The sequence below is a fragment of the Colossoma macropomum genome, unplaced genomic scaffold, assembly GCF_904425465.1.
Source record: "Colossoma macropomum unplaced genomic scaffold, Colossoma_macropomum, whole genome shotgun sequence".
Lineage (NCBI taxonomy): Eukaryota > Metazoa > Chordata > Actinopteri > Characiformes > Serrasalmidae > Colossoma > Colossoma macropomum.
In genome coordinates, this window is record NW_023494808.1 from 10,882,017 (window position 1) to 10,907,387 (window position 25,371).

Consider the following 25,371-nt stretch of genomic DNA (forward strand, 5'->3'; position numbering starts at 1 on the left):
TCATATTCATATTCATATTCATATTAAATGTATTTATGCTTATAAGAATTCAACCAAAATACATTGTTCAGGATATATTTTAAAATAAATTAAAACTATTTTTTCCATTATTTGGTCTGTTGGTTCTGTATGTTGTTTGAGCAATAACGCCACACCAGTAGGTGGCGGTAAAGCATCATGACTCACAAGGGCGACAAAATCCACATACTGGAAATTAGCGTTTTAACATTTTGCGGGGTTAACACAACTAAAATTTACGTGTTAACACGAAATTGGTCACCTGTTAAACCATTAGGATCCTTTATATTGTGATGTCATCCCATTAAAAACCAAATGGTTTTGCTTTCTAATGGGAATTGGCTCAATGGTTTCCAATGGAATCCACTAGTTTGCTGTAGAAAACCTTCAGATCCCTTTAGGAAACCATCAAATGCCTTTCAGTCATTGGTCACCTGTTTAACCATTAGGATCCTTTATATTGTGATATCCCATTAAAAAAAGCTTAACACATTACAAAACCATCAGGAACCAACAGAAACTCTTGGTTTCTATGGGTTTTTTTCCAGCTGGGAAGTGCTCTAGACGACTAATACTCAGATTGGAACACAGCCTTTTGAACCTGCAGCACTGGGAGAATCGCTGTCAGATATAAGGAGAACATAACTTATTGGAGCCGTGCTGGACCCACACTCTCATTAGACTACCGCACACACAGATGTGGATTAGCACGGAAACCCGGCGTTAATGACAGTAAACAGAGTAAACGCGCTGAAAGGCGTTTCGAGTCCTCTGGCTTGCCGTAGAAAAACAAGGCGGGGCTTTAGAAAGGTCGGGTAAACCACGTGGATGGTGGAGCAGCGGAGGATCAGCGCCTGGTGAGAGTCTTTAAAGCCGAGTTCGCTCCGCATTATTTCAGATTTTAGTCCGAATTCAAACCAGCTGCATGTTGTTTTACAAACAGCCGCAGTTACAGACAATTTAGTGACAGCTTCGCTTCTCTAGCGTGATGATAAACAGCAGGTCAGTTAGCAGGAGGCTAATGCTAGCTGGTGGTCTTATGTATCTAATGTACAACAATCAGGCATAACATTATGACCACCTCCTCGTTTCTACGCTCATTGTCCATTTTATCAGCTCCACTTACTACATAGGTGCACTTTGTAGTTCTACAGTTACAGACTGTAGTCCATCTGTTTCTCTGCATACTTAGTTAGCCCTGTTCTTCAGTGGTCAGGACCCCCATGGACCCTCACAGAGCTGGTACTATTTGGGTGGTGGATCATTCTCAGCCCTGCAGTAACACTGACGTGGTGGTGGTGTGTTAGTGTGTGTTGTGCTGGTCTGAGTGGATCAGACACAGCAGTGCTGCTGGAGTTTTTAAACACTGTGTCCACTCACTGTCCACTCTATTAGACACTCCTACCTTGTCAGTCCACCTTGTAGATGTAAAGTCTGAGGCGATAGCTCATCTGCTGCTGCACAGTTTGTGTCGGTCATCCTCTAGTCCTTCATCAGTGGTCACAGGACGCTGCCCACAGGACGCTGTTGGCTGGATATTTTTGGTTGGTGGACTATTCTCAGTCCAGCAGCGACACGGAGGTGTTTAAAAACTCCAGCAGCACTGCTGTGTCTGATCCACTCAGACCAGCACAACACACACTAACACACCACCACCACATCAGTGTTACTGCAGTGCTGAGAATGATCCACCACCCAAATAGTACCTGCTCTGTGAGGGTCCATGGGGGTCCTGACCACTGAAGAACAGGGTAAAAGGGGGCTAACAAAGTATGCAGAGAAACAGATGGACTACAGTCTGTAACTGTAGAACTACAAAGTGCTCCTATATAGTAAGTGGAGCTGATAAAATGGACAATGAGCGCAGAAACAAGGAGGTGGTCATAATGTTATGCCTGATCAGTGTATGTCCAGAGGTTTGTGGACAATTGCTCCTCCAGCTTTTCCTCTGAAACCAATGGTGTTAATGGGAAGTTTGTCCTGCTTTGCTGCAGTACCAGTCTCTACTCTTCTGGGAAGGCTTTACACTAGATGTTGGAACATTGCTGTGAGGATTTGATAGCATTCAGCCACAAGAGCATTGGTGAGATCAGGTACTGATATTGGATGATCAGTTCTGAATCACTCTAGCTCATCACAAAGGCATTGGATTGAGCATCATCACTCCAGAAAAGGTAGTTCTAAAAGGTCTTGAATGAGGTTTAATGCAGGACAACCAGTCAGAACAGCGCTCATTTACATATATCAGTCTTAAAGGCATAGTAACAAAGACAGGCTGTTTGGGGATAATGGAGGTTAGAAAATGGGCATGTAAACATGACTTTTTTTGGTGCATAAAACCACACAGACATCATAACTGGACATCAGAGAAAAATAAAAATAAAATACAAGAATATTGAAGGATATGGGCTCTTCAAATAAAGCTAAATGAATGTTTCTCTGTGTCTCATAAACAGGTTGCTGTGTGTAAAGCTGTAAAGTCATCATGTCGTCGAAGAAAGAGTTGAGCAGCGATGACCGCTTCAGTCGGATCAAGAAGGACCCTCGCTTCTGGGAGATTCCCGACGTGGAGAAAAAAGTCCAGATCGACAAGAGATTCCAGTCCATGTTCCATGACGAGCGGTTCAAGCTGAAGTACACAGTGGACAAACGCGGCCGGCCGGTCAGCCACACGTCCTCGGAGGACCTCAAACGCTTCTACAAACTGTCCGACTCTGAGGGCTCTGATGGAGATGAAGACGAGGAGGAAAAGAAGAAGAAGAAAAAGAAAGAGAAGAAGAAAAAGAAGACGAAAGCGGAGGTGGCGCCTCAGCAGGAAAAAGAAGAGGAGGAGGAGGAAGAAGAGGAGGAGCATGTGCCCGAGAAGAGTTTAAAGAAAGACAAAAAGGCTTTAAAACTCACAGAAAAGGCTAGAAAGCCTAAAACAGGACCAGTCAAAGGAGTGAGAGTGATTGAAGAAGGTAATAATCAGAATAACTGAAATCTTTACACATGCATTTAGTGTAGTTAGTCATGTGCAAAAGTTTAAACACCCCTGGTCAAATGACTTGTGTTGTGTGAAGATAAGTTAAAACATCCTGTACAGAGAACTCACTCAAATATGATATTTGATTTCTGTTTATTTACTGAGTTTAACTTGTTGGAAAAAATAAAGCATAAAATATAAAATGTGCCATAACGTTTGCACAGGCGGCATTTTGGGTTTTATTTTTTCCAATGTGTTAAATTCAGCAAATAAACAGTGATTTTGGATTGAAATGTGCAGAAGTGTGTTCTCTGTATTGGATGTATTCACTTACTTTCACTTCACAAAACAACTAAATGTAACTTACCCAGGGGCGCCCAAACTTTTGCATGGGACTGTATGGTTAATCTCCCACTCGGATTATTTTAGGGGTCTAAAAATTTGATTTACAGTGTAAATTTTAATTTGTAATTTATCTGAAGGTGGTGATTCAACTGTATTGGTTTTGGAAGGTTAATCAGTTATTACTAGAAAAGTGCATTTCCTGAAGAAAATGCAGTGGTTGCGCAGCTTAAGCAGTTTCCAGGTGGTTGCTATGGTGTTTTAGGTGGTTGCTATGGTATCCCAAGTGGTTGCTAGGGTGTTGCTAAGTGGTTGCTATGGTATTCTTGATGGTTGCTAAGATTTTGCTTGGTGGTTGCTATGGTATCCCAGGTGGTTGCTAAGGTATCCTAGGTGGTTGCTATAGGGTTATGACTTGCTAGGCTGCCATGGCTGTTTAATAAGCCACAGTAATGTTGCTGGTGGCTGTAAAAGAAAAAAATTAAACTCTTGAAAAATGTCAGACCCATTAAAATCTTAAGAAAGCTTGTTGTCGTTGTCTCTGGCTGCATCCAGAAGCTTTTGCTACTGCTCCTGTCCTTCCCCTCCCTTCCTGCTTCTCCTCTCCTACCTCAGAAGATCGAGGAGAGGAGCAGGAGGAAAGGAATGAGCAGAAATGGGGGAAATGGGACAGCAATGCACTCGGTTATCCTCCACTTGAAGCCATTTCGGCAGGTGCTGTAAGCGGCTCCTCTCGTCTCCTCCAGTATTCGGACTGTAAGATGGTGTCACGAAATCGGTTTCCAGGTCGCGGAGGAGGATCGGGAGGAAAAAGCAGTAACGTATAGGGTCTCTGGACGCAGCCTATTTACCCACTACAGTGTAAACAGTTTCTCCACCCAGAGGAGAGAGGTATTCTAAATGAGATCTCCTTTTGATCTCAGGTACTTCTCCTAGACACAGTTAATCAATTAGTAGTAAATCAGAGTGAGACTTTAGCCATTTTCTCCTGTTTCTGAAGTTTGTCTCCTGAGAAATAAAACTTTTCTCACTTAGATCAAAACGTTGTCACACATGTGGCTTAACTCTTTTGTCGCTCACTCATCTCACCTCAGTCTCAGCTGAATAATAGCACCATAAGAAAAGTATGAGATCTCACTGTTTGCTTATACAGCTCTGTTCTATATTACAGAACTCTCTCAGTGCAGAAGGAGAACTCACGCTTCTCTCCTTCATCACCAGAACTTCTCACAGTGAAATGCTGATGTTAATCTCCTCTTTTCTCCTAAGGGGGTTTAGGAGAAACAATTCAGAAATCAGTGATTCTACATTAATATAATATTGAGATCTGCTTCATTTCTCTGAGACAATTTTAAGAGAGAATTTCTTTCCTCTGGGCCGTCACATTTCTGTATTCAGTCTATTGTTATGAATAATTCAGAATCAAACCAAAATAATCAAACTGAATCGAATCTTGTTGACATTTGTCAATGAACTGAATCGTTTCCTAAAGAATCATAGATGAATCGAATCACTGCGAGTTTGGATGCAGGTCAGTGATTGTAGATAGTAAATCTGTCTGAAGGACAGAAATTAAACATGCAGTACAGTAACATCTTCTTCTGTTCACACAGGAGAGGAGGATGAATTTGATGAAGATGATGAAGAAGAAGAAGAAGAAGAGGAATACAGCGACACTGACAAAGGATTAGGTCTTTCTGCTGATGACGACGATGATGAAGGTAGTGATGATGATGACGAAGATGAAGACGAGAGTGATGAGGATGAGGAAGGCAGTGACAGTGACAGTGACAGTGGTCCTGATTTGGCCAGAGGAAAAGGCAACATCGAGACCAGCTCAGAGGAAGAGGAGGACGAGGAGGAGGATGATAATGAGGTGGAGGATTATCTTCGCCGTGAGGAAGAGGAGATTGAGCACGACTGGGGGGAGATGTGGAAGGACGCTCCACGCTCAGAGGAGGTCAGACTCATTCAGTGTTTACTTCTATTGCAAACACGAGCTGCATGCAGTACCGAGCCTTTATAATGGAGTTATTGTCTAATTGAAGTTTTTATTTATTTAATTTACTTTTATTATATTAAGTACCTTTTTCAATCAATATGGGTGCAACAGGATTCATGTTTTTTTTTCAATCTCTAAAAAGCTCCATTTTACATCTTTTTCAGGGATTAAAGTTGCAATTGGTAACATTATTTTTTATTAAAGTAGTATTTTCACGTTTTCTTCAGCTTTTCTTCAGCTTTTCCATTTTTTTCTGTAATTGACATTTTTCTATCGGTTTGGGTGCCGTAGAGAGCATTTTCATTTTTTCTGTATATGATACTTGCGCATCTTTTTTTTATATCATGTTTTTGTCTCTATTAGGTGCCATATGTAGCATTTTCATTGTTTTCATCTTGAAAGATGCAATAAGTAGCATTTTGAATGTGTTTGTTTTTGTATTGTCTGTTTTTTTAGTAATTTAGAGGTGCAGTTTGTCAGTGTTTTCTTTCCATAGGAAGGCTGTAGAACATTCTTGATTAAAATTAAATGTTTCATTTCTCTATTTACTAGGTAATAATAATAATAGTACTACTACTAATAATAAGCAGTTTTTACTTATATAGCACTTTTAATACATTTAATGCAGCTCAAAGTGCTTTACAGTAAAATAAACAGAAAAAGATCATTAGAAACACAGAGGAAGATGGGTAAACAACAGAGAAGGTAAGTAAAAAGATAATCAAATGGTCGATTATAGAGTGACAATGTAAACAGGTTCTTATACAGCTTGATTTTAATGGTTCATATGTGAACTTACAAACAGAACTGTTTGTATGCTGGTCAGAAAGGTAAAGCAAAACCCCCACATCATAGCAAAGACCCTGCAGGAGGGTTTAGCTGATACAGGAGCTGTGGTGCACAAGCGTTGCTTGCACAAACAGAAGCTGTATGGACGAGTCATCAGAAGGAAACCTCATGTGACCACATCACAAAAGTCTGTAGCAAAGACTTTGCAGAGCAGCATTAAGAAACATTTTGGAAGTGTTGTTTGCTGATGAAGTAAAAATGGAGCTCTTTGACCACAAGAATCAAAGGTTTGCTTGAAGAAAAAAGGAGCAGCATTTGATGAAAGGAACATCGTGCCAGCTGTCAAGGATGGGGGTGAATCTGTTATGCTTTGGGGTTGTGTGGCAGCCAGTGGCACACGAAACATTGCACGGGTAGATGGAAGAATGTAATCCACTAAATATCAGCAAATTCTGGAAGGAAAGATGACAGAGTGAGATATGAAACTGAAGCTGAAAAGAGGCAGGTTTCTACAACAGGACAGTGATCCAGATCTACCTTGAAGTACCTCAAGAAACGCAAGCTGAAGTTTTTGGAATGACCTGAGTTTGTGTTGTCCTGGTGCTGGTTTAAAGAGACTTCGTGTGTGTCTCAAAACCTAGTGAGCTCTCTAAGTAGCCGCTGTCTACATAGGCAGCTGTCTAAGTAGGCAGCGTTCCAACCGTCATCTGTCCTTATAAGACAGATAAATGAGACGCTCTAGTTAGGCAGCAGTGACGTCGCCGCTTGTTCCCGCCCACTGCACGAGACCGGCGGTTTACTGACCTCAGCCGTCAGAATCACAGTTAGCCAACATGGACCTGCTCTGGCGGTTTATATAGAGATTTTAACTGTATTTGCTCTGAATGAAACAGCAAAATTGACCATAGTTGTGGTCAAACGCGGACAGTATAGGCTATTTGTGCACCTTTATGACTAGAAAACAGATAAATACCCCAGAAAATCAGAATAACTTACATTTGAAGATGACGTCGCTGCTCGGTGAAGCGCTTCTGCCCTCCATCTTCAAACAAAAGTTGCGCCGCGCTGCATCGTGGGATTGCCTCAGCGGCTGAGGAAACACCCGATGCTCTCTCGATATTGGGCCAAAATGAGAGACCTCAGTAGGCAGCATGTTTGAGATATCTAAGAATTGGGACAGGCTTCTTGTTGGGAGCGCGCAAAATGCTGTCTATGTAGAGCTCACTAGGTTTTGAGACACAGCCAGTGAGTGCGTTTACATGCACTTAATACTCTCATAACTGCAGAAAGTCAGATTTTGTCAGTAATCTGATCAACGCGTTTACATGCACTTGAGTAATCAGATAATGTGAAACTCTGGGTCTACGTGAGTCAGACAGTAATCAGATTTCTGCTTTGCAACCAGCCAATGAACTCACAGAAGAAGAAGTGATGTGAACGTAACGTAAAACTTTATAAAAAAACATCACAACACTTTGCCTGTAAATATGGACGTACATCATCTAGAAGATGAGGAATATTTAAATCCTTAATTTCGTTGAGCATGTAGCTGGTTTTAGCGTCACTCCAAGAGTGTTTTGCTGCGTCTCGCGGAGACGCTGTTCGCTTATTTCCAGTACTGCCATTTGTTTTCACACATGCGCAGACTGAGAAACCCGAAGGAAATCAGAGTAAGAGTTTACATCCACCGTGAAGTCTGATTACTGAGCTGAAATCCAGCTAATCAGATTTCTTAATCGGATTTCTAGACCTTACTCCGATCTCAGAAATCTAAAGAGAGATCTAAGTATGCTGTTTACATGACCATTTGAATATAAAACAATGATCGGATTGTTGAGTGCATGTAAACCTGCTCATTGTTTATGTTTTGTGTGTGTTTAGATGAGCCGAAGGCTGGCGGTGTGTAATATGAACTGGGACCGGATTAAGGCTAAAGACTTGCTGGCTCTCTTCAGTTCATTCAAACCCAAAGACGGAGTGGTGCTGTCTGTAACGGTAAGTATCTCACTGCCTAAGACCCACTGTAGGTACTGTTATTCTACTCCATGTACTCTCATATACTGAGGTCCGGCCATTAGACGTGTGTATATATACAGGGATCATTTTACTGAATTGGTTCAAAGTCAGAGTTGAAAAACGCATTTTGGACTTTTTTGACTTTTGCTTTCAGTGACTCTAAACCTTAATTATGTTTATTTTATTAAAAATAAATTAGTTTAACATTCCATTTTGTCACTAACAAAACAAGCAGAACTCAAACGCCAGGCAGTACATGACTAAAAAACAAGGCATTGAACAGTTAGTTAGTGTTTCGGTAGTGACGATTCTTAATGTTCCACATAGATTTCTAGATTTTGGGAGACGTTTACTTCAAAACAGTGGAATCTGACTGCTCACCATGTGTCACCAAAATGTAGGGGCGTGGCTACAATAAGGCTCCGCCTGCAGACTAAAACTCTTTGTGTTTCAGTAGTGACATGAAAATGTGGGACAGCATTATTTGAATAAAGTTTATTAAGTTAATGATCAGTCCAGTTGAATGAAATGAATGAAAATGTAGGTATTATTTAACCTAGCGCAAGTTTCAGAGTTAGGGTTTGGGACAGACACCTCCCAGTAGAAAGGGTTAGGGTTAATATTAACTTATTACTATCTCTGTTAAAGCCTTGGGTTTAAATAGATCACAGTCTAATCCGTGTAAATATCTCAGGTCTGAATACTGTTTTTTTTTAATAGTTCTTTTACTGCAGGACTACAGTTTGTATTAATTTGTTAGAGTGGTCCACGTAGGTGTACTGGACACAGTGTAAAATATGATGACTGAGTGTATGTGTGTGTGTTAGATCTACCCGTCTGAGTTCGGTAAGGAGCGGTTGAAGGCAGAACAGACTCAGGGGCCGCTGGAGCTGACCTGCCTGCCAGACGACCCAGATGCAGACACAGAAGAACAAAGGTAACACATGCCAGAGAGAGCCGGTCAGCAGATTAAACAGATTTATTAGGGAAGTTCAGACAGCGCCTTTTAAATGGGAAGCACGCCACAACGTGGTAAATCATGGTGAAACGAAGCAAACGAAGCATGCGCTGCTTAAAGACACGCGTTAAAGGCCAATTTATAGTCCAGGTGACAAAAAAAAAAGCATCGCTCAACAAAAAATGACGTTAAAGAGACAAAATTATGTTGCGTACATCAAAACCTTTGAGAGGGCGCAGACGCCGTCACTCACACTGATTGTATAGGAACTCAAGAAAGTTCTACGTTCTGGACTGTTGCCGTGGTCACAGTATGCGACTGTGTTTACTTTCTTGCTGCTGTGCTGCTTTTAGAAACCGAACGGGTTGCCAGGTATTCAGAACTAGGATCGATGTACATTTATATGATGATATGTTTTCATTTTCAAACGTTTTTCCGCGACTGCAGTTACTTTAAAAAGCAGTCCAAGCAGAAAACACACCCCGCGACAGTGTGATTTACCCCCCGCACTCACTTTCAGACTAACTGGTATTTTTGGGAAAACCATGAATCTGGCGACCCTGCGCGACAGAGAAAGAGCTCGCGAGTGAAACGCAACGTGTGGGAAACAAGTAGTATTTCTGGTTGCCGTGGCGACCCTGAGCTTAAAATCCTACTGTTAATGCAGCTTCACTGTAGCAGCTGTTTTCAGACTGTTCTGCTGTATTAGCTGCCCTGTCGTACACGTTTTCACAGAAACTACAGATGATGTTCTGTTCTGACGTGTCGCTGCCGCAGGACTATGAAAGCCTACAGCGTTGTGACAGCATCTGTCGACTACACTGTTTTTTGGTCGCCTAGACTGTAAATTGGCCTTAACGCGTTTGGTAACGAGAGAGGTGGTGTCCTCTGTGATGTCGTATGGTGCTTTTTCATGCTGCTCAGAGGAAAAGTTAAAACTTTAAAAAAATGTTTGGTTCAAAACCGTGAAGTGCATTGCACAGCCTAGAAAAGCTCTTTTTAGTCTTTTTCACTCCTGATAACTATGAAAAGAGGCACACAAGCTTTTATTTTATTAACATTTTATTTAGGGCTCCCGGCTGATGGAACTCCTTAAGCGTTGTCCCAAACTTTGGTAGGTCATGAGTTTGATCTCTGGTGATGCCACAGCCATCTGTGGCCTGGAGCCTCTCTGGGTGGGTGGGATGTTGCTTACCTTCCCCACAGGGTTATTACAGTTAACTGAAACTATTACTAAAACGAAAACTAACTGTGCATGACTAATAACTCTTTAATAACATAACTCTTTAACTGTTGTAACTTGTTTTCGAGTGCACAGTGTGAATCAAAACTATAATGTCCACTGCAAAACTAACCAAAATTAAATAGAATTACTGAGAAGATAATGAGAGTTTAGAAGTGGATCCCTTCTGTGTTTGGCTGTCTTTAAGGATTGCTCAAGCCAAGCGGAGGTCAGAGTTCAGTCCACTGCTGGGCTAATTTTATTCTTACCCTTATCAAATACCTACTTTCACAGCATTCATTACAAAACTCACTGAAACGAAATAAAAACTACACTAAAACTATTACTTTTCAGAAAATACAAACAAAACTTAAGCTATTAATGCACCTTTAAGACAAACTGGAATTAAACTAAAATCAAAAACCGAAATGAAAAACTAAATAAAAATAAAAACTAATGAAAGTGTAAGAACTTTAATAACGCTGCTTCGTCCTGTAGTGGAGGAGACCTAACATTTTTAAATATTTCGTTAGTTCAGAAAGAAGTTCAGAAAATTCTGAATTTGATGTGATACAGAGAAGATTCAAGACATACGATACAGTGATACAACGTATCACTGTATCACTGTATCATCACAGCTGTGCTCTTAAACAATCAGGTAAAGACGAAATCCCCATTTAAAGGTGTGAGAAATGGCAGCATCTGAGGCTGTTTTCACACCCAGTGTGTTTTCTGAAGTCCGCACCAGAGTTTGGGTTTATTTAATACTGTGTCTTCTTCATTTGGGTCGGCTGGTTTCTGTGGCGTCAAATACAATTCAAAATTTGCAAACAAAGAAGAAAAGCACACTGACGCGTGCGAGGAGAACTACTCGCGTGAGGAAAAGCACCCACGTGGAAGAAGACGCGTTTGCGCCACCGTGCCGCCTCCATCCCCAGTAATACTGTAATATTTTGAAAAGGTTTGAAGGTATTACAAAAAGGGATAATTGTGTTTTAATTTTGTTTTTTAATTTTTATGAAATGGTTCTGTTTTGTGTTACGATATCTGTGCTGCTTTTTATCCCTGAATTATTTCTTTATTGATTTGAACCAGCAACAACCGGCTACAAGTCAGCAAAGAATAACAGTGCTACATGCTAGCAGCATGTAGACAAACTGGATTAATCTCTGTTGGTTCTCGTGTGTCAGGATCTACAGGGAGAAGGTACGAGATTACCAGTTCAAGCGTCTGCGGTATTACTACGCCGTGGTGGAGTGCGACTCTGTGGAAACAGCCACCAAGCTCTATGAGGAGTGTGATGGCTTTGAGTACGAGAGCAGCTGCTCCATGATGGACCTGCGGTGAGACCCCCAGACTCTCACTGTACTGTAATAATAAGCGGAAGAGACGCTAACCTGGCTAACAGTGAATGGAAGCTTGTAGAATTTGTTAACATTGCAAATTATCACTAATAACTAATTACATGCTTGTTTTGACTCTTGGTGTTAACGTCAGTGGCATCCAGTTAGCATTATGCTTAATAGCGTTGGTCATGTTTCTGCATTAAGCCGTAAATCAGTTTGTTAGATTATAATGAGAATGCAGAATTGTTCTCCGGCTCTAAATGACATGTTTATACGAACTGACTCTGTTTACTGCAGATTCATTCCTGATGACGTCACGTTTGATGAAGAGCCCAAAGACAGAGCGACGGACGTGGACTTGTCCACCTACCAGCCCAAACTCTTCACCTCCACTGCAACCACTACTGCGAAGGTCAGCTAGTCCTGCTAAACGGCCCATTTCCTACAGAAACATATATCAGTCTTAAAGGCATATATACAGAAACAGCAGCCTTCAGTCCGACGGCCACAGCTTCCCAGCAAAACACCAAACATAACGGCTCTGTGGTTTAATTCCTGCTCTGTGTTTACTGGGAATAAAAGGCGTTTGGCGAAGTTACACACAGTGAGCCTGACGACCATGACTGCTGTGTTATTTCAGTAGAGGATAATGTGTTTGTGAATAGACTTTGTCAGATATTGGATGTCAGTTCGCCGTGACAGAACTGTACGGGCGGGAGCGAGACAAAACGTTTCGATTGCGTGGGGGAGCGGGACAAATGATTCCGATTTTCTGCGGGAGCGGGATGTCATCTTGCGGGAGTATAGTACGTTTAAAGTTTTAAATGTTGCGTCTCCAGGTGGAGCTAACGTGGGACGAGACGGATCACGATCGAGTGACCGCCCTCAGTAAGAAGTTCAGTAAGGACGAGCTGCTGGACATGGACTTCAAGGCCTACCTCGCTTCCTCCAGTGAGGATGAGGAGTTTGAAGAGGAAGGAGTAGTTCAGGAAGAGGGTGAGTGGTGATGGTCTTCGAGTGTTTTTTATTTTTACACTTTGTTGTAGATCTGTTAAGTATTTGGGTTTTTTTAGTACATTTTTTGTCTGTTTTTTCTGTTCATCCTCAATTCTAAAGCAATAAGCTATGTCAGCTAACAGACGCCTGTCTTGGCTGGCAGCTAACAGACTGTCTTGCCAGCCTGGGGAGTGAACTCCTAACAACAGAGCCATCACTTAGATTGGCTTATCATAGAAGAGCCTACAAGTATGTCCAGTTTTAGGGAGGGAACTACACACCACTTCTCTTGAGCCTAATATGTGTAATGTACTGTAACATAGTAAAGGTAGCTAAGAGGCTTAAATGCCTAACGATAAATTAAAAACAATGAGAACCTGCTAGTTTCTTTTTGTTATTAGTGATATTAGCTTTTCTTTTTTATTTATTAACTTTATTTTTTTTACTTTTTTTTTATTTTGTTCTCAGAGATGAAGCTGGCGGAGAGCTCGGCGGTGGAGAAGAGAGGGAAGAAAGGAAAGAAGGAGGAAGAGCAGATCGCTAAATACCGTGAGCTACTGCAGAGCATCCAGGATAAAGAAAAGAAGGAGAAGGACAAGGACATGGAGATGGAGATCACATGGGTGCCGGGTAAGAGTTTCAGTCAGATTTCATATTTAAATTTGTAACATATTATTAGTGTTATAAGTAACACATCATCTACAGGGACCAACTTAAATATGGCATTTTTATGCAGATTCATTCAATTTCTGTTCATCTGCTGTGTGTAACACATTGGAAGAACATAAAATGTGCTGTAACTTTTGCACAGGCTACATTTTATGTTTTATTTTTTTTTCTTTCACTATGTTAAACTGGGGCACCCAAACCTTTTGTTTTGTACTGCCCCCTGGTGGAGCATAGAATTCAGACACTTCAAGGTTTTTTCAACGTGAGAGCGTTTAACATTAGAAAGAAGCTAAATTTCTTATCAAAACATCTGTAGACTTTATTGTCTGTTTTAAAAAATATGAACTTTTCACCATTAAGTGATGCAGTGATTTTAAAGCGGTATTGAAGAATGGGGCGGGGGCGGGGAGATAAATGTGTGAGACAGTGAACGGAAATGTAGAACTATCACCCCTCACTACTGTCTAACAATGGGTGGCACTAAGATGTCTGGACTCCCCGTGTCAAACTGGCCCGCAAAAGTATTTTAATTTTCTATTAATATTAGCCTGTTTCACCGTGCACTGCACTACAGTCCCCAGCATGCACTGCAACATAATGTACGCTCAGACTCTCCTCCCCCAACAACAGTCTATGGGATTCTACACAGTTCCACCCCAGTCATATCACCAAACACACTAACTGCAGTTCAGCCCAGATAAAAACACTTGACGTCAGCTCAGCAGCTCAGAATTTAAGCAAGTAGTAACGAACTTGCAGCAAAGAAAAGATGCCAGGAGTCTTGTTCCTACTCCTGGGGACTTGAAAAAAATTTTAATATTTCAAAGTTTACTACAGGTGTCTGTATTTTACTGTTGAAGTTTTTTGAATAAACAGTGGTCAGTTTAGTTTGTAGCAAAATGTTAATTGGAAATGGAATAAAACATAGGCCCACGCATTTGTTGAGATTTTTAATATGGCCCTCAGCACAAAGGGGCGCTTAGCCCTTATGCTGTGGACACACCCACATTCAAATATGAAGTGAAACGATCAAAAAAAGACAACTTCAGTCATGTTGTCATTAATGGGCGTTATGCCCCTTTTAGGAACTCTGGGTCTGAGCTGGATTTCTCTATGGCAAAAATAAATGGGATTTTCAGAGATCGGCCCGAGCCGAGCCTAGTCTAGTCTAGTCTAGTCTAGTCTAGCCTAGCCGTACTTCAGACTTCTCAGTGACTGTGGCACATTAAGGCACTTGTGTTTCGTACCCACTTCAGCAAAGTAAAATAATGTACTGCAGTGAGAGACTCAGTGAGGTGGCCGGTTGCATCAGCTGTTTCCTTATCATCAAACGTAGGCTAGTTGTAACGTAAGTTTAGGTTTACGCATTACTTGCACCATATGAACTAGTTTTAATGTTGAGTTTAGAAGCTCATAAATATTTACACCCCCTCAGCAGGTGTAAGTGTTGGAGAAACCATCAGAAACCATGTAGAAAGAGCAAGAAAGACCAAGAACATGGCTTTCTTGGTTAACTAAGCTAAAAACTCTAAACGCTGTACGCTGTGATTTTACTCACAGCTCTAATCGTCGGCCTGGTTTAAACTCTGAGCCTAAAGATATACACTCACAGACTCAGCAGCTGCCCAAACGGCTAAACCGAGGCTTCTGTTGTGTCGTTTATCCAGAAACCGTCGTTTAAAAAGCTGTGTATTTGGTTTTCTCAGAGAAATATTAAAGAATAACAGACAGCGGCTGTAGATAATTAGTTGTATTTAGTTTAACTTGTACATGTCGTTCTCTTCTATGCTGGATATTTTTTCATTGAAAAAGTCAGAGCGACTGCCTCTGCGTTTCCATGGCAGCAGGTTTACCACTTGGTTCTGAACATGTTATCGGCGTGTTAAAGCGGCGTACGCTTTAGGGCCGAAACATACTTTACGCAAGGACGCGAACGCGTTCTGTACAAACTCACCACGCGTTCTTACGTTGCTGTGGAGGTTAAAACACTCAGTACTGAAGGGGGCGATAGAGTACAAATCGGAGAGGATCTACTGTTATTCCAACAGCCTCAACAGCTAAATGTGGACAGTAGAGGAGAGTGAGCTGCTTTACCTCTTCTGTTGGATTGGAAATCCGATAATTAATCATATTTTTATTCCATCTTTGCGTGAGACTCAACTGCTCGTCCGCTATTGCAGTTGAGAAGCACGCTGGCAGTACAAGACCGCTTGGTCAGGCTTAGCTATCGTTATACCGCCTCCTTGCTGTAATACTCAGAATGCAGCTTGCGCTTGTGCTGCGTTATGAAATGCGTCGTAACACATTTTTGAACGCAACTATGCATGAAACCTCGTCTGCGTAGCTCGAAGCGTCTGCGTTCGCGTCCTTGCGTGTGTTTCAGGCCTTAATTAGTCGTTACTAGTTAAGACACGACTTACGGATTTGTGGTGCAACCAAATTTAGTAAAAGGACAGTTTGAAACTAAGTAGTGTGACTAAGGACTCAGTAAAGACCTCAGCAGAAACCTACACAAAGCTGGTGCAGCCCAGTCCAGGTTGCAGAGGCGTCACCGTAGCGCCGCAGCGTGAACGTCTGTACAGGGTTAACTTGTTTTAGGGTCAGTTCTGCGTGTGAAGTTGAGAAGCTGTGTCAGTGCTTGTTTGTGCTTTTCCTCGAGAAACTGAAACGCACCGCGGATGAAAACGTGTTTGAGAAAGCCGGAGATCATCCTGTACCATGAGGCTAATAGTAACTAACCACTAATGGAGGTCTGGGGGGGGTTTTGTTCAGGGTTGAAGGAGACCACCGAGAAGCTGGTGAAGAAAAAACTGGAAGGCAAAGACAAACTGACTCCATGGGAGGAGTTTCTGGAGAAGAAGAAAGAGAAAAAGAAAGAGAAGAGGAAAGAAAAGAAGGTAAAGAGGACAGTCTTTAAAGAGAGAGTAGACATTTTGATAGACACACATAGACACAGGTGTTGATGCACTTCCTCTTTCCCTCTCTCTCTTCTCTCTCTCTTTCTTTTATCTCTCTCTCTCTCTCTCTCTCTCTATCTTTTCTGTTTCTTTTCTCTCCCTTGTCTCTCACTTTCTCTCCCCCTCCTTCTCTCTTTCTCTCTCTCTCTCTTGCTCTCTCTTCCCCTCTCTCTCTCTCCAGGATGCCGAGGCTGAAGCTGCTATCAGTGATGATGAACTTCCTCCTGATGTTGACCTCAATGACCCATTCTTCTCTGAAGAACTGGACGGCACCGCCGGTCAGTCCTAAACATGTTTTTCTTTTTTCCCCCTCCGTCTTTTCACTTCATCTCTCGCTCACCTTCTCAGAGATCCGAAGGTCGAAACATTTTTGTTGCCTTAATCGTGATGTAAATACACACAGTCTTAAACCTCAAAGCTGTTCTGGAGCTGATTTTTAACGAAGACGATTCTCTGCTTGAACAGGAGCGTCTCAGAAAAACAAGAAAACAAAGAAAAACAAAAAAGAGGAGGAGCAGAGAACACCGGAGGAGGAGGCGGAGTTAGAGAAGCAGAAGGTAAACATGTTGGACAATCATCACGATATTCAGATGCTTGTGAATATTAGCTTTTGTGTTTTTTTTTATGTGTTTAAGTGTCGCAGATGATAGTTTAAAGGTCCTTACTGGGTTCCATTTGTTAACCCTGTATTTGCTGTGTTGCTCTACTGCTGTGCTTCTGTGATTAACCTTATTGATTTTTGATTTACATGGATCAATCAACTGGTTTGATTTTGCATTTTTGAGTTTTGATGGTAAAAAATGACAGAAATGTGGCAAACATGTAATCACCAGTGATAAAAATCACTATTTAAACAGGCCACACAAACGTGGTTCAGATTGAAAGTGTAGAATCTGTTCTACAGAACTTCTCCACTGTGTCAGTGAGCTACGAGTGAGAAATCACTCTGATGTAATTTTCCAACATTTTTCTTTCTCACTGGTGATTACTGAGACGTCTGAGGATCGATAGCCTGAGTTTATGTCTCTGATTGCCTCCATCGTCTGCAGATCCTCAGGCAATATCCAGTAGGTCAGATTTTCATTTGTAGATGAAATCTGTGTAGCACGTCATGCCCAACCCCGGGCACAAGGAGGACGCTGGAGGCAGGAGAAACATTCGCAGCAGCCATTTCACTTCAATTTCACTCCAAACACAAACAAAAAGAAACCACAACCAGAGCTTATGCTGGCCACTTTTCAGTGGCTTTAAACGAAACCTTTCAGTCCTTTTCTCACTCGAGCTTTCCAGCTCTTCGGTCTGTCGCTGCTGCACGTCCCCCTCTCTCTGTTCCCTCTCTGCTCTTTTAACAAGGCGCCGCCCTTAATGAGAGCCAGCTGATGCTGATCTGGCAGCGTGAGCACCTGAGCCGAGAGGGACGGAGAGCTCGTTGTCTCCCCGTCACCGCCCCTGCTCCGCATCTCGGCCACCTGGATCGTGAGGTGTAGTGAAGCTGCCTCGCTGCGGAACAGGAGGCGGGGCCTGTGCGTTGGAGTTCAGGACTCGTGTCCTGCCTTCGTGCCTCTCGTGGCCGTCGTCCAGTGTGTCCCAATTCAGGGGCTGCATCCTTCAGAGGACGTGGTCTACGAAGGCATGTCCTTCAAAGGCTGTGCAGACTTGTGAAGGTTGAACTGAAATGAGACGGTGGATTTCCTGTTTGCGTCACAGCACCGCTGTTCCCGCCCTTAAGGATCCATCCGTTGGATCCTTCGTTGCCATGGGAAAAAAAGGACATGTTTCTCGGCCGCATGTGAAGGAGCCTTCGAAATAGGACAGCCTAGTTGCACCGCTGTGATGCAAACAGCCTTCAAATGCAGCCTCTGAAGGATGCAGCCCCTGAATTGGGACGTAGCTATCGTCGTCGTCTCCTCTCTGGCAGCTGACATCCTCCTCCTGCCGTCCCTCGGTGGTGTTCGGGATTCGGGGGACGGGCGCAGGGCACAATCTGGTTTAAAGGTCAGGAGCCGTTTGAGGCTCCAGACACAGCAGGAGACCGTCAGTTATTTGCTCCAGACTCTGCGTTATTAGAACCCATCCTGGGCTTTGATCCAGCAACCTGTATATATAATATATATTCATTATATCATTATCAGTGTGGAGCTCCTGGGAGCTGTTGGCCTATTTTAATCATGTCTTTGTGTGTCTGTCTCTCTGTTCTCAGGCCGAAATGGCTCTTCTGATGGAGGACGAAGATGAAGAGAAGCACCGTCATTTTAACTATGATAAGATTGTGGAGCAGCAGAACCTGAGCAAGAAGAAGCGGAAGAAGCTGCTGAAGACCAACACGCTGCTGGAGGAGGACAGCTTCCAGGTCAGAGGCCACATTCATACTTGTTTTTAATATGATACACGTGTAATTAAATAAATGAAACCACTGGAAATAAAGATCCCAATGGAACTAGACAGAGTTCTTTGGAGCGATGCCACTTTAGTTCCCCAGAAGAACCGTGTGAGTCATTATGGATGAACATTGTAGAGCGATTATTAAATGAAATATAGAAGCCATGTAGACACTTTTTAAGCAAAAAATACAAAGAAATCTGTTTTATAGAACCTTTAAAAATAGTCCTGTTTGGCACCAAAAAGGGTTTCACTACTGTTATTAAGTCATAGTGTCTTTTTTGTTGTCAACTATTAGCTGATCTGTGCAGTACGAATCATATTTAATCATCTCTGTCCATTTTAAACAGGTGGATGTGCAGGACCCTCGATTCCAGGCCATGTTCACGTCCCACCTTTACAACCTGGACCCATCAGATCCGGCATACAAGAAGACCAAGGGCACTCAGAGCATCCTGGAGGAGAAGCAGAGGCGCAGAGAGGAGCAACAGCACCAGCAGCATGGCCAGAAGGAGGCGCTAAAGAAACAAACGGCAGAGAAACCCATCAAGAACACATCTGAGCCAGAGAAGACCAGCAGCGCTGCGGATTTGACATCACAGAAAGTCATGGACCCCAGTCTGTCTATGCTTATTAAATCTGTTAAGAACAAGACTGAGCAGTTTCAGGCCCGCAAGAAACAGAGGACAAAATAGAACTGCAGAGACGAAAACAGGTTTTACTGATTTTTATTTTTCATTTAGAATTAACCAGAATGAACCACCCTGAACTGGATTAAACTGGCTCATTTCCACAGTAACTGCTGTGTTTTGTTGTTAGGAGATTCTTCATATTGTGCCTAAAGTACAAGGTTTTTGTGGAAATAAAAGACAATTCCTTTTGTACAGAAGCTTAACGGAGTGGGCTTTGATTCAGAAACCCTCAGTTAAAGGGGATGTATCATGGAAAAATACATTTCCTTGCATGTTTTTTTAAATAAAAAAACATAGTTCGTAACTTTAGACCAGGCGTGTCAAACTGGGGACTTCCAGGCCAAAGTGCTGGGGAGATCAGCGTTTACCCTCATCTAACACTCTGAATTCAGTTCATGAAGGCCTGGCTAATTTGCTGATGAGCTGAATCAGGTGTGTTTAATGAGGCAGTGTGCTGAAGACTACAGTGTTTTAATCCGATCATGATTTCTGCAGTTATCCGATTATTCAAATGGTCACGTAAACACCATACGCCGATCTAGAAATCCGATTAAGAAATCCGATAAAGAGGCTGGATTTAGCTCAGTAATCAGATTTCTCAGTGCATGTGAACTCTTACTCTGATTTCTTTCGGATTTCTCAGTCTGCGCATGCGCGAGATCAGACTGTGGATGTAGCGAGACGGAGCAAAACACTTTTGGAGTGGTGCTGAAACCAAACACAAAATAAAGCATTCAAATATTCTTCATCTTCTAGATGATGTACGTTTATATTTTCAGGTAAAGCGGCGTGATATTAAAAAAAAAGCCACAGCATGAAGTTTGAGTTTTACGTTATGTTTACATCACGTCTTCTTCTGTGAGTTTATTGGCTGGTTGCAAAGCAGAAATCTGATTACTGTCTGACTCATGTAGACTTGGAGTTTCCCATTATCTGATTATCGAGTGCATGTAAACGCACTCATTAAGATGTACTTAAGTGAGTGTATATACTGGTTAAAATTCATACTTGCAAAAAAATATGGGACACTTCCCCCCACACATTTTTTCAACTAGAACACTAACTTTTAAATGATGTATGATGAGTTGTGCATAACATGACCAGCAACATGAACTAACAAGGTAAAAAAGGTCTGTTTTGATTTCAGGTTGAGTTTAAGATGAAAACTTCCTTTATTCGTCATACAGACAAATTCAGACACACATTCAGGAGTCCGTTGGCACTTAATCACTGGGGAGCAACACAGAGGCACATAGAGTGATTCATACTGTTATACACAAAAACACTGACACTTCAAAATGAGATTAAAACGTAAGTCTCATCTTATAAATCACACGTTTAGCACAAGTTACGGTTGTAGACCCAATCCAGAAATTAACCCCCGATTGTACACCCGCGTTTACAGGATGGGATACACGTTCTGAATCATACTGTCGCTGTTATATTTTATACTTATGTTTCTTATGTTTCATTTTTGATTTAGCTTGAACTCACCTACTAAATTCAACTTTATTTTAGAAATTGTAAAGTGAAATTCCACTAATATTTAAAATTTTAAATTATAATTAAATGGTTAGGATGTAAACGGAGTCATTCAGAGTGGTTTGGTGTGAAACGCTCTGTTCTAGAGAAACTTACAGTCAGATTTGTTTACAGTGGTGGTGATAGGAACCAGACGTCTGAAGAGTTTTAATGGCTCTGAAAATTATTACTACACTTCTCTCACTTAAAGTAATCATGAGAAGTGGTTATGGTGTCTGAGACATGATAGTTTTGACAAGGCTCTGGGCTAAAACTTCTTTACAGTAATTTAATGGTGGAGAGGAACATGCAGGGCGTTTTAAGGCAAAATAGTCACCAAAGAAAACTTATTTTTTCTGTTTTACCAATATTTCATCAACATTACATAGAAATGTGTAGGTTCACTGGTGGTTTTGGATAGTAAATAAAATGGCTGTATCTGTGTTGTAGACCTGGCGACCCCTGGTTCCTATCAGCACCACTGTAGAGAAATCTGAGTCTGTGAGTTTCTCTACAGTGAACCATTTCACATCAAACCACTCTGAATGACTGTTTACATCTCAACCACTGAATTATATACGAATTTTGAAAAATTGGTGGAAGTTTAAACAGAAGTGTTGCATAATATTGGCACTGCACCGAAATTGGGCCAAAAGGCCAAAAATTGCATTAGTATAAACAGAATTTCCTTTCTCTCCCATCATTCTTTAAACACCAATGAGAAGGTTATTAATGGGTTTAATTCAGTTTGGGTCATAGAGATATGAATCTCACTAAAGGTGCAATAAAACAGGTAGAATTTCCTATTAAAAACTGGAAGAAACGTAAAAAAATCAGAACCACTTCAACAGTAACAGGTGTGGGAAGTTACAGACGGTCAAATGTCAAAGCTCACATGGTCTATAAACTGGTAAACTTTTCTTATTTACTGTGGTTTTTTTTTTAGGTTACTTCATTTATGACCAGCAGCACAACTGAAATTATTTTACCTTTTAAAAAGCAATAGTTTGGTGAAAAAATGCAATTAATCAGCCCAGATAACTGAACAAAATATTGAGGAAATTCAGGCTATTACTATTCTTTTGCTATGCTACAGCACTTTTGTCCATTTTTATAGATAACAGTATATCATACAGTGTCAGAACCCATATAACCAACGACTTGATACAGTCTGAGGCAAGTATCGATTAGGCGTACTGTTAGCACAGTGCTAAGCTTTCGTTGCTTGTTAGCAACATTAGCCTTGTAGCTCCAGTGCAAAACAAAGGAAGCAAACTTCGGACCCCAAACATGTCTTCGCTGACTGACCACAATTTAAATTAGAGCGGAAAAACCAAATTTGATTTTTCAATTAACTTTTGCTTTAAAGCAGTTCCCAGTCCCAGATGTGAAGACTCCACACTCTAACACAGCTGACTACACTCGTCAGCTGATGATTAAGCCCTTCATGAGTTTGATTCTAGCAGGAAAAACACAAAATATGTACCAAAGGCAGTTCCAGATGAAAGACAGTCACTGAAAGGACTTGCACTGAGTGTTCAAATTCTATTAACAGAGTGAGCTCGTGACAATTTCACAGTATTTTTTTTGCTTGTCCACCATGACGATGTGTGTGAGATTTTAGTCAGAGCTTGGAGCGTTTACCAGAGCTCGTTAATGAGGAGCCTGGCCACTTCCTATTTCCCCCGTTATATCAAAAACAGGACTGCTGAACAGCAGAGGGCGCCCGCGAGTGAGTCCTCAGTGAATGGGAGTGAATGGAGCTCAACGGCTAAAAACAAACAGTTGAAATAGTTTCTAATCACTGAACCAGAACTTTCCTTTAGTTTTGTATTTCACTAAAAAAGCAATCTCACCTGTTTGTTTCCTTTTTTCTACAACAAACAGGTTTTGGGCAGCAGAACGCTGGCATTACTGCTACCGAGTGCTGATTGGTTATCGAGCGGAGCAGCTCATTGGCTGTTCGCGCTCACTGACGTCATGGATGTACATGAGGCGCCGTTTTAAACTCCTACAACTCGAGTTTAAAAGCTCTTAAAAATATAACAGCAGTGTTAAAATGTTTTATGTTGCTCTGTGTTCAGGAAATGTTTGTATTATTTTACATTAAAAATGTTTGTGTTTATAAACTATGATTTTGCTCAAATGCTCCATCTCAACCCATTCATTGTGGCCTCTAGTGTTTGAGAAAACCGGAAGACATTAGGGAGTGGTTGTTCTCCTCTCTACAAGTTCTCTGCCTTTATCTTCACAGGAAATTAAAAAAGTCCCTTAAAAACAGTGATTGTTTTACAGTACACACTGCGGAAAGATACGACACACAAACATAACTGTTTAGCAAACATAACTGTTTAGCATTTGTCTTCAGACAAATGACCTTAGTGACATATTAGAGTATAAAAAAAGTATTAAATTCAACAAAATAAGTACTTTATTTCTTACATGTGTAACATATGTGAATGAGTACAAATGTGAGTTTTCAGAAAAACCATTTGAATGCTAAATAGTTTAACTGAATTATTTTTCTGTAGCGCTGAGTACGAGGTGACTGTCACATTAATGTTGCACCACTGAACTGGAACTGTGTTTCAAAAACTAGTCCGTCATTTCCTTCAAATCAAACTAAATAAACATAAATGATGAGGGAGGGTCCGTCTCACAAAGCACATTCAGCTTAGACGGGGTTCCTGACAGAGTTTCAGCTTCACAGAACCCAACAAACGCAGTTTATGACCATGATTAACAACTTCATCTGTTAATCCAGATTCAGATACTCAGGCTGTGATTAACCCCCCACGTTAAAGTGCGACGAAACTGTGACAAACATGACACACATAAAAAAAAGACCAGAGGGCACCACTTCCGTCAGAAGTCTGTCTCTGATTGGCCAGAAACTGAGCTCTGATTGGTCCAAGAACTGTTTTTGATCTGCTATCCCAAGTTCGATGGGAAATTTCTGCATAATTCAATCATTAAGATGCAAACAAAGTCATTCAGCGTGACGTGAGACGGTTCACTGTTGGTCGCTGTGTCTACAAATATAGCCATTTCATTTACTATCCAAAATGACCAGTGAACCTACAGAGGTCTTCTGAGTTTTTACATGTAATGATGGTAAAACAGTGATAAATCTAGACAAATATGTTTTCTATGGGGACTATTTTGCCTTACAACGCCTTCCATGTACCTCTCCACCATAAATGGATGTGAAAAAGTACATTTTATGCCAAAACGTGATCGCAAAATTGTCGTCAAACAGTGTCTCAGACATCAGGCAGTTTACTCATAGCCATTTCATGTAATAACTGTCTGTGAGGGAGCTTTATGAGGCATTAAACTCTTCCGACCTCTGGTTCCTATAATCGACACTGTGAATAATTCTGACTCTGTGAGTTTCTCTAGAACAGAGCATTTCGCACCAAACCACTCTGAATGACTCTGTTTACATCTTAACAATTTAATTATGCAGAACTTAACTTGTAATCAGCCCTGGAACAAGTTAAGTGTGCGGCGAAAGTTGGCACTGTCACGTAGCCTGGTAAAAAGACAAAAAATCCAGGGTCAGATTAACAGATGTCCAGCTAAGCAAGAAATCCTGCTTCATGAGACAGACACCCCAGGATTTACTGCTGCCAGTCCATCCACGAAGCACTGGACTAATAACGGAGTCACTTCACTCAGTTCTACATAATAATAACAACAACAATTACACTAAAAAGACACCGTAGTGGAGTGAATAAAAAGACACCGTAGTGGAGTGAATAAAAAGACACCGTAACGGAGTGAATAAAAAAACACCGTAGTGGAGTGAATAAAAAGACACCGTAGCGGAGTGAATAAAAAGACACCGTAGTGGAGTGAATAAAAAGACACCGTAGCGGAGTGAATAAAAAGACACCGTAGTGGAGTGTGGAGGAGTCTGGAATCGTCGTCGAGTTTGAAGAGAACTGATTTTGAGCTACTAAAAATAAAGCAGTATCCAAAACAAAAAAAAACAAAAAGACCATCAGTCTGACGGAAGCCAGTGTGATCCACAAAGCCGTAAATACCATCACAACTGATGAAAGTCTGAGTTGGAGTTGATGTTCACTCACTGTGAGCACAGATTAGCTCAGCTCAGCCACTGTCTACCACGTGCTTCTGCTGTTGGAGCTGTGCTTGAAGAAGATAAAAACCTAGACGGCAGGAAACCCATTTTTGACCGAGTACAAATGACATAATCCCTGGAGAGTTTCACCCAGTGGTTCTCCAGCAGGTCCTCAATCACGGTGCACATTATGCTCCAACCTAAACACACAGATAGAGCAAAAAACGTGGACCGTCTGGAGGGTCCCGAGAACCAGCTGAGGCTTCTGTATTATCAAAATTGTCAAAAGTGTAGACTGAAGCCCAAAAATGTAATCTATACATGATCTGTCCACAGATGCATTCTGTTGTAGTCACTGTTGCTTTACAGAATGTTGGCAGAAATCTTATTGAACCCAATGAGAAACCATAGC

The 25,371-nt window shown here is 41.5% G+C and overlaps 1 protein-coding gene across 1 annotated transcript; it reads left to right on the forward strand.

Moving 5' to 3' along the window:
- The first annotated feature begins 678 nt into the window (after positions 1 to 678).
- Positions 679 to 19,546, forward strand: esf1 (ESF1, nucleolar pre-rRNA processing protein, homolog (S. cerevisiae)). The gene is made up of 14 exons (XM_036557635.1): positions 679 to 875; positions 2,475 to 2,978; positions 4,939 to 5,285; positions 7,998 to 8,111; positions 8,960 to 9,069; positions 11,503 to 11,655; positions 11,956 to 12,070; positions 12,498 to 12,654; positions 13,123 to 13,284; positions 16,096 to 16,220; positions 16,462 to 16,558; positions 16,746 to 16,837; positions 18,481 to 18,630; positions 19,010 to 19,546. The coding sequence occupies exons 2-14, from the start codon at positions 2,504 to 2,506 to the stop codon at positions 19,352 to 19,354; spliced, it is 2,442 nt and encodes an 813-aa protein (XP_036413528.1). The 5' UTR covers positions 679 to 875; positions 2,475 to 2,503; the 3' UTR covers positions 19,355 to 19,546.
- Positions 19,547 to 25,371: the final 5,825 nt, after the last annotated feature.

Coding starts and splice junctions, on each gene's coding strand:
- esf1 (XM_036557635.1), top strand. CDS start 2,504: ATGTCGTCGAAGAAAGAGTTGAGCAGCGATGACCGCTTCAGTCGGATC. Junction 8,112..8,959: donor GAGTGGTGCTGTCTGTAACG/GTAAGTATCTCA, acceptor TGTGTGTGTTAG/ATCTACCCGTCTGAGTTCGG. Junction 12,071..12,497: donor CTGCAACCACTACTGCGAAG/GTCAGCTAGTCC, acceptor TTGCGTCTCCAG/GTGGAGCTAACGTGGGACGA.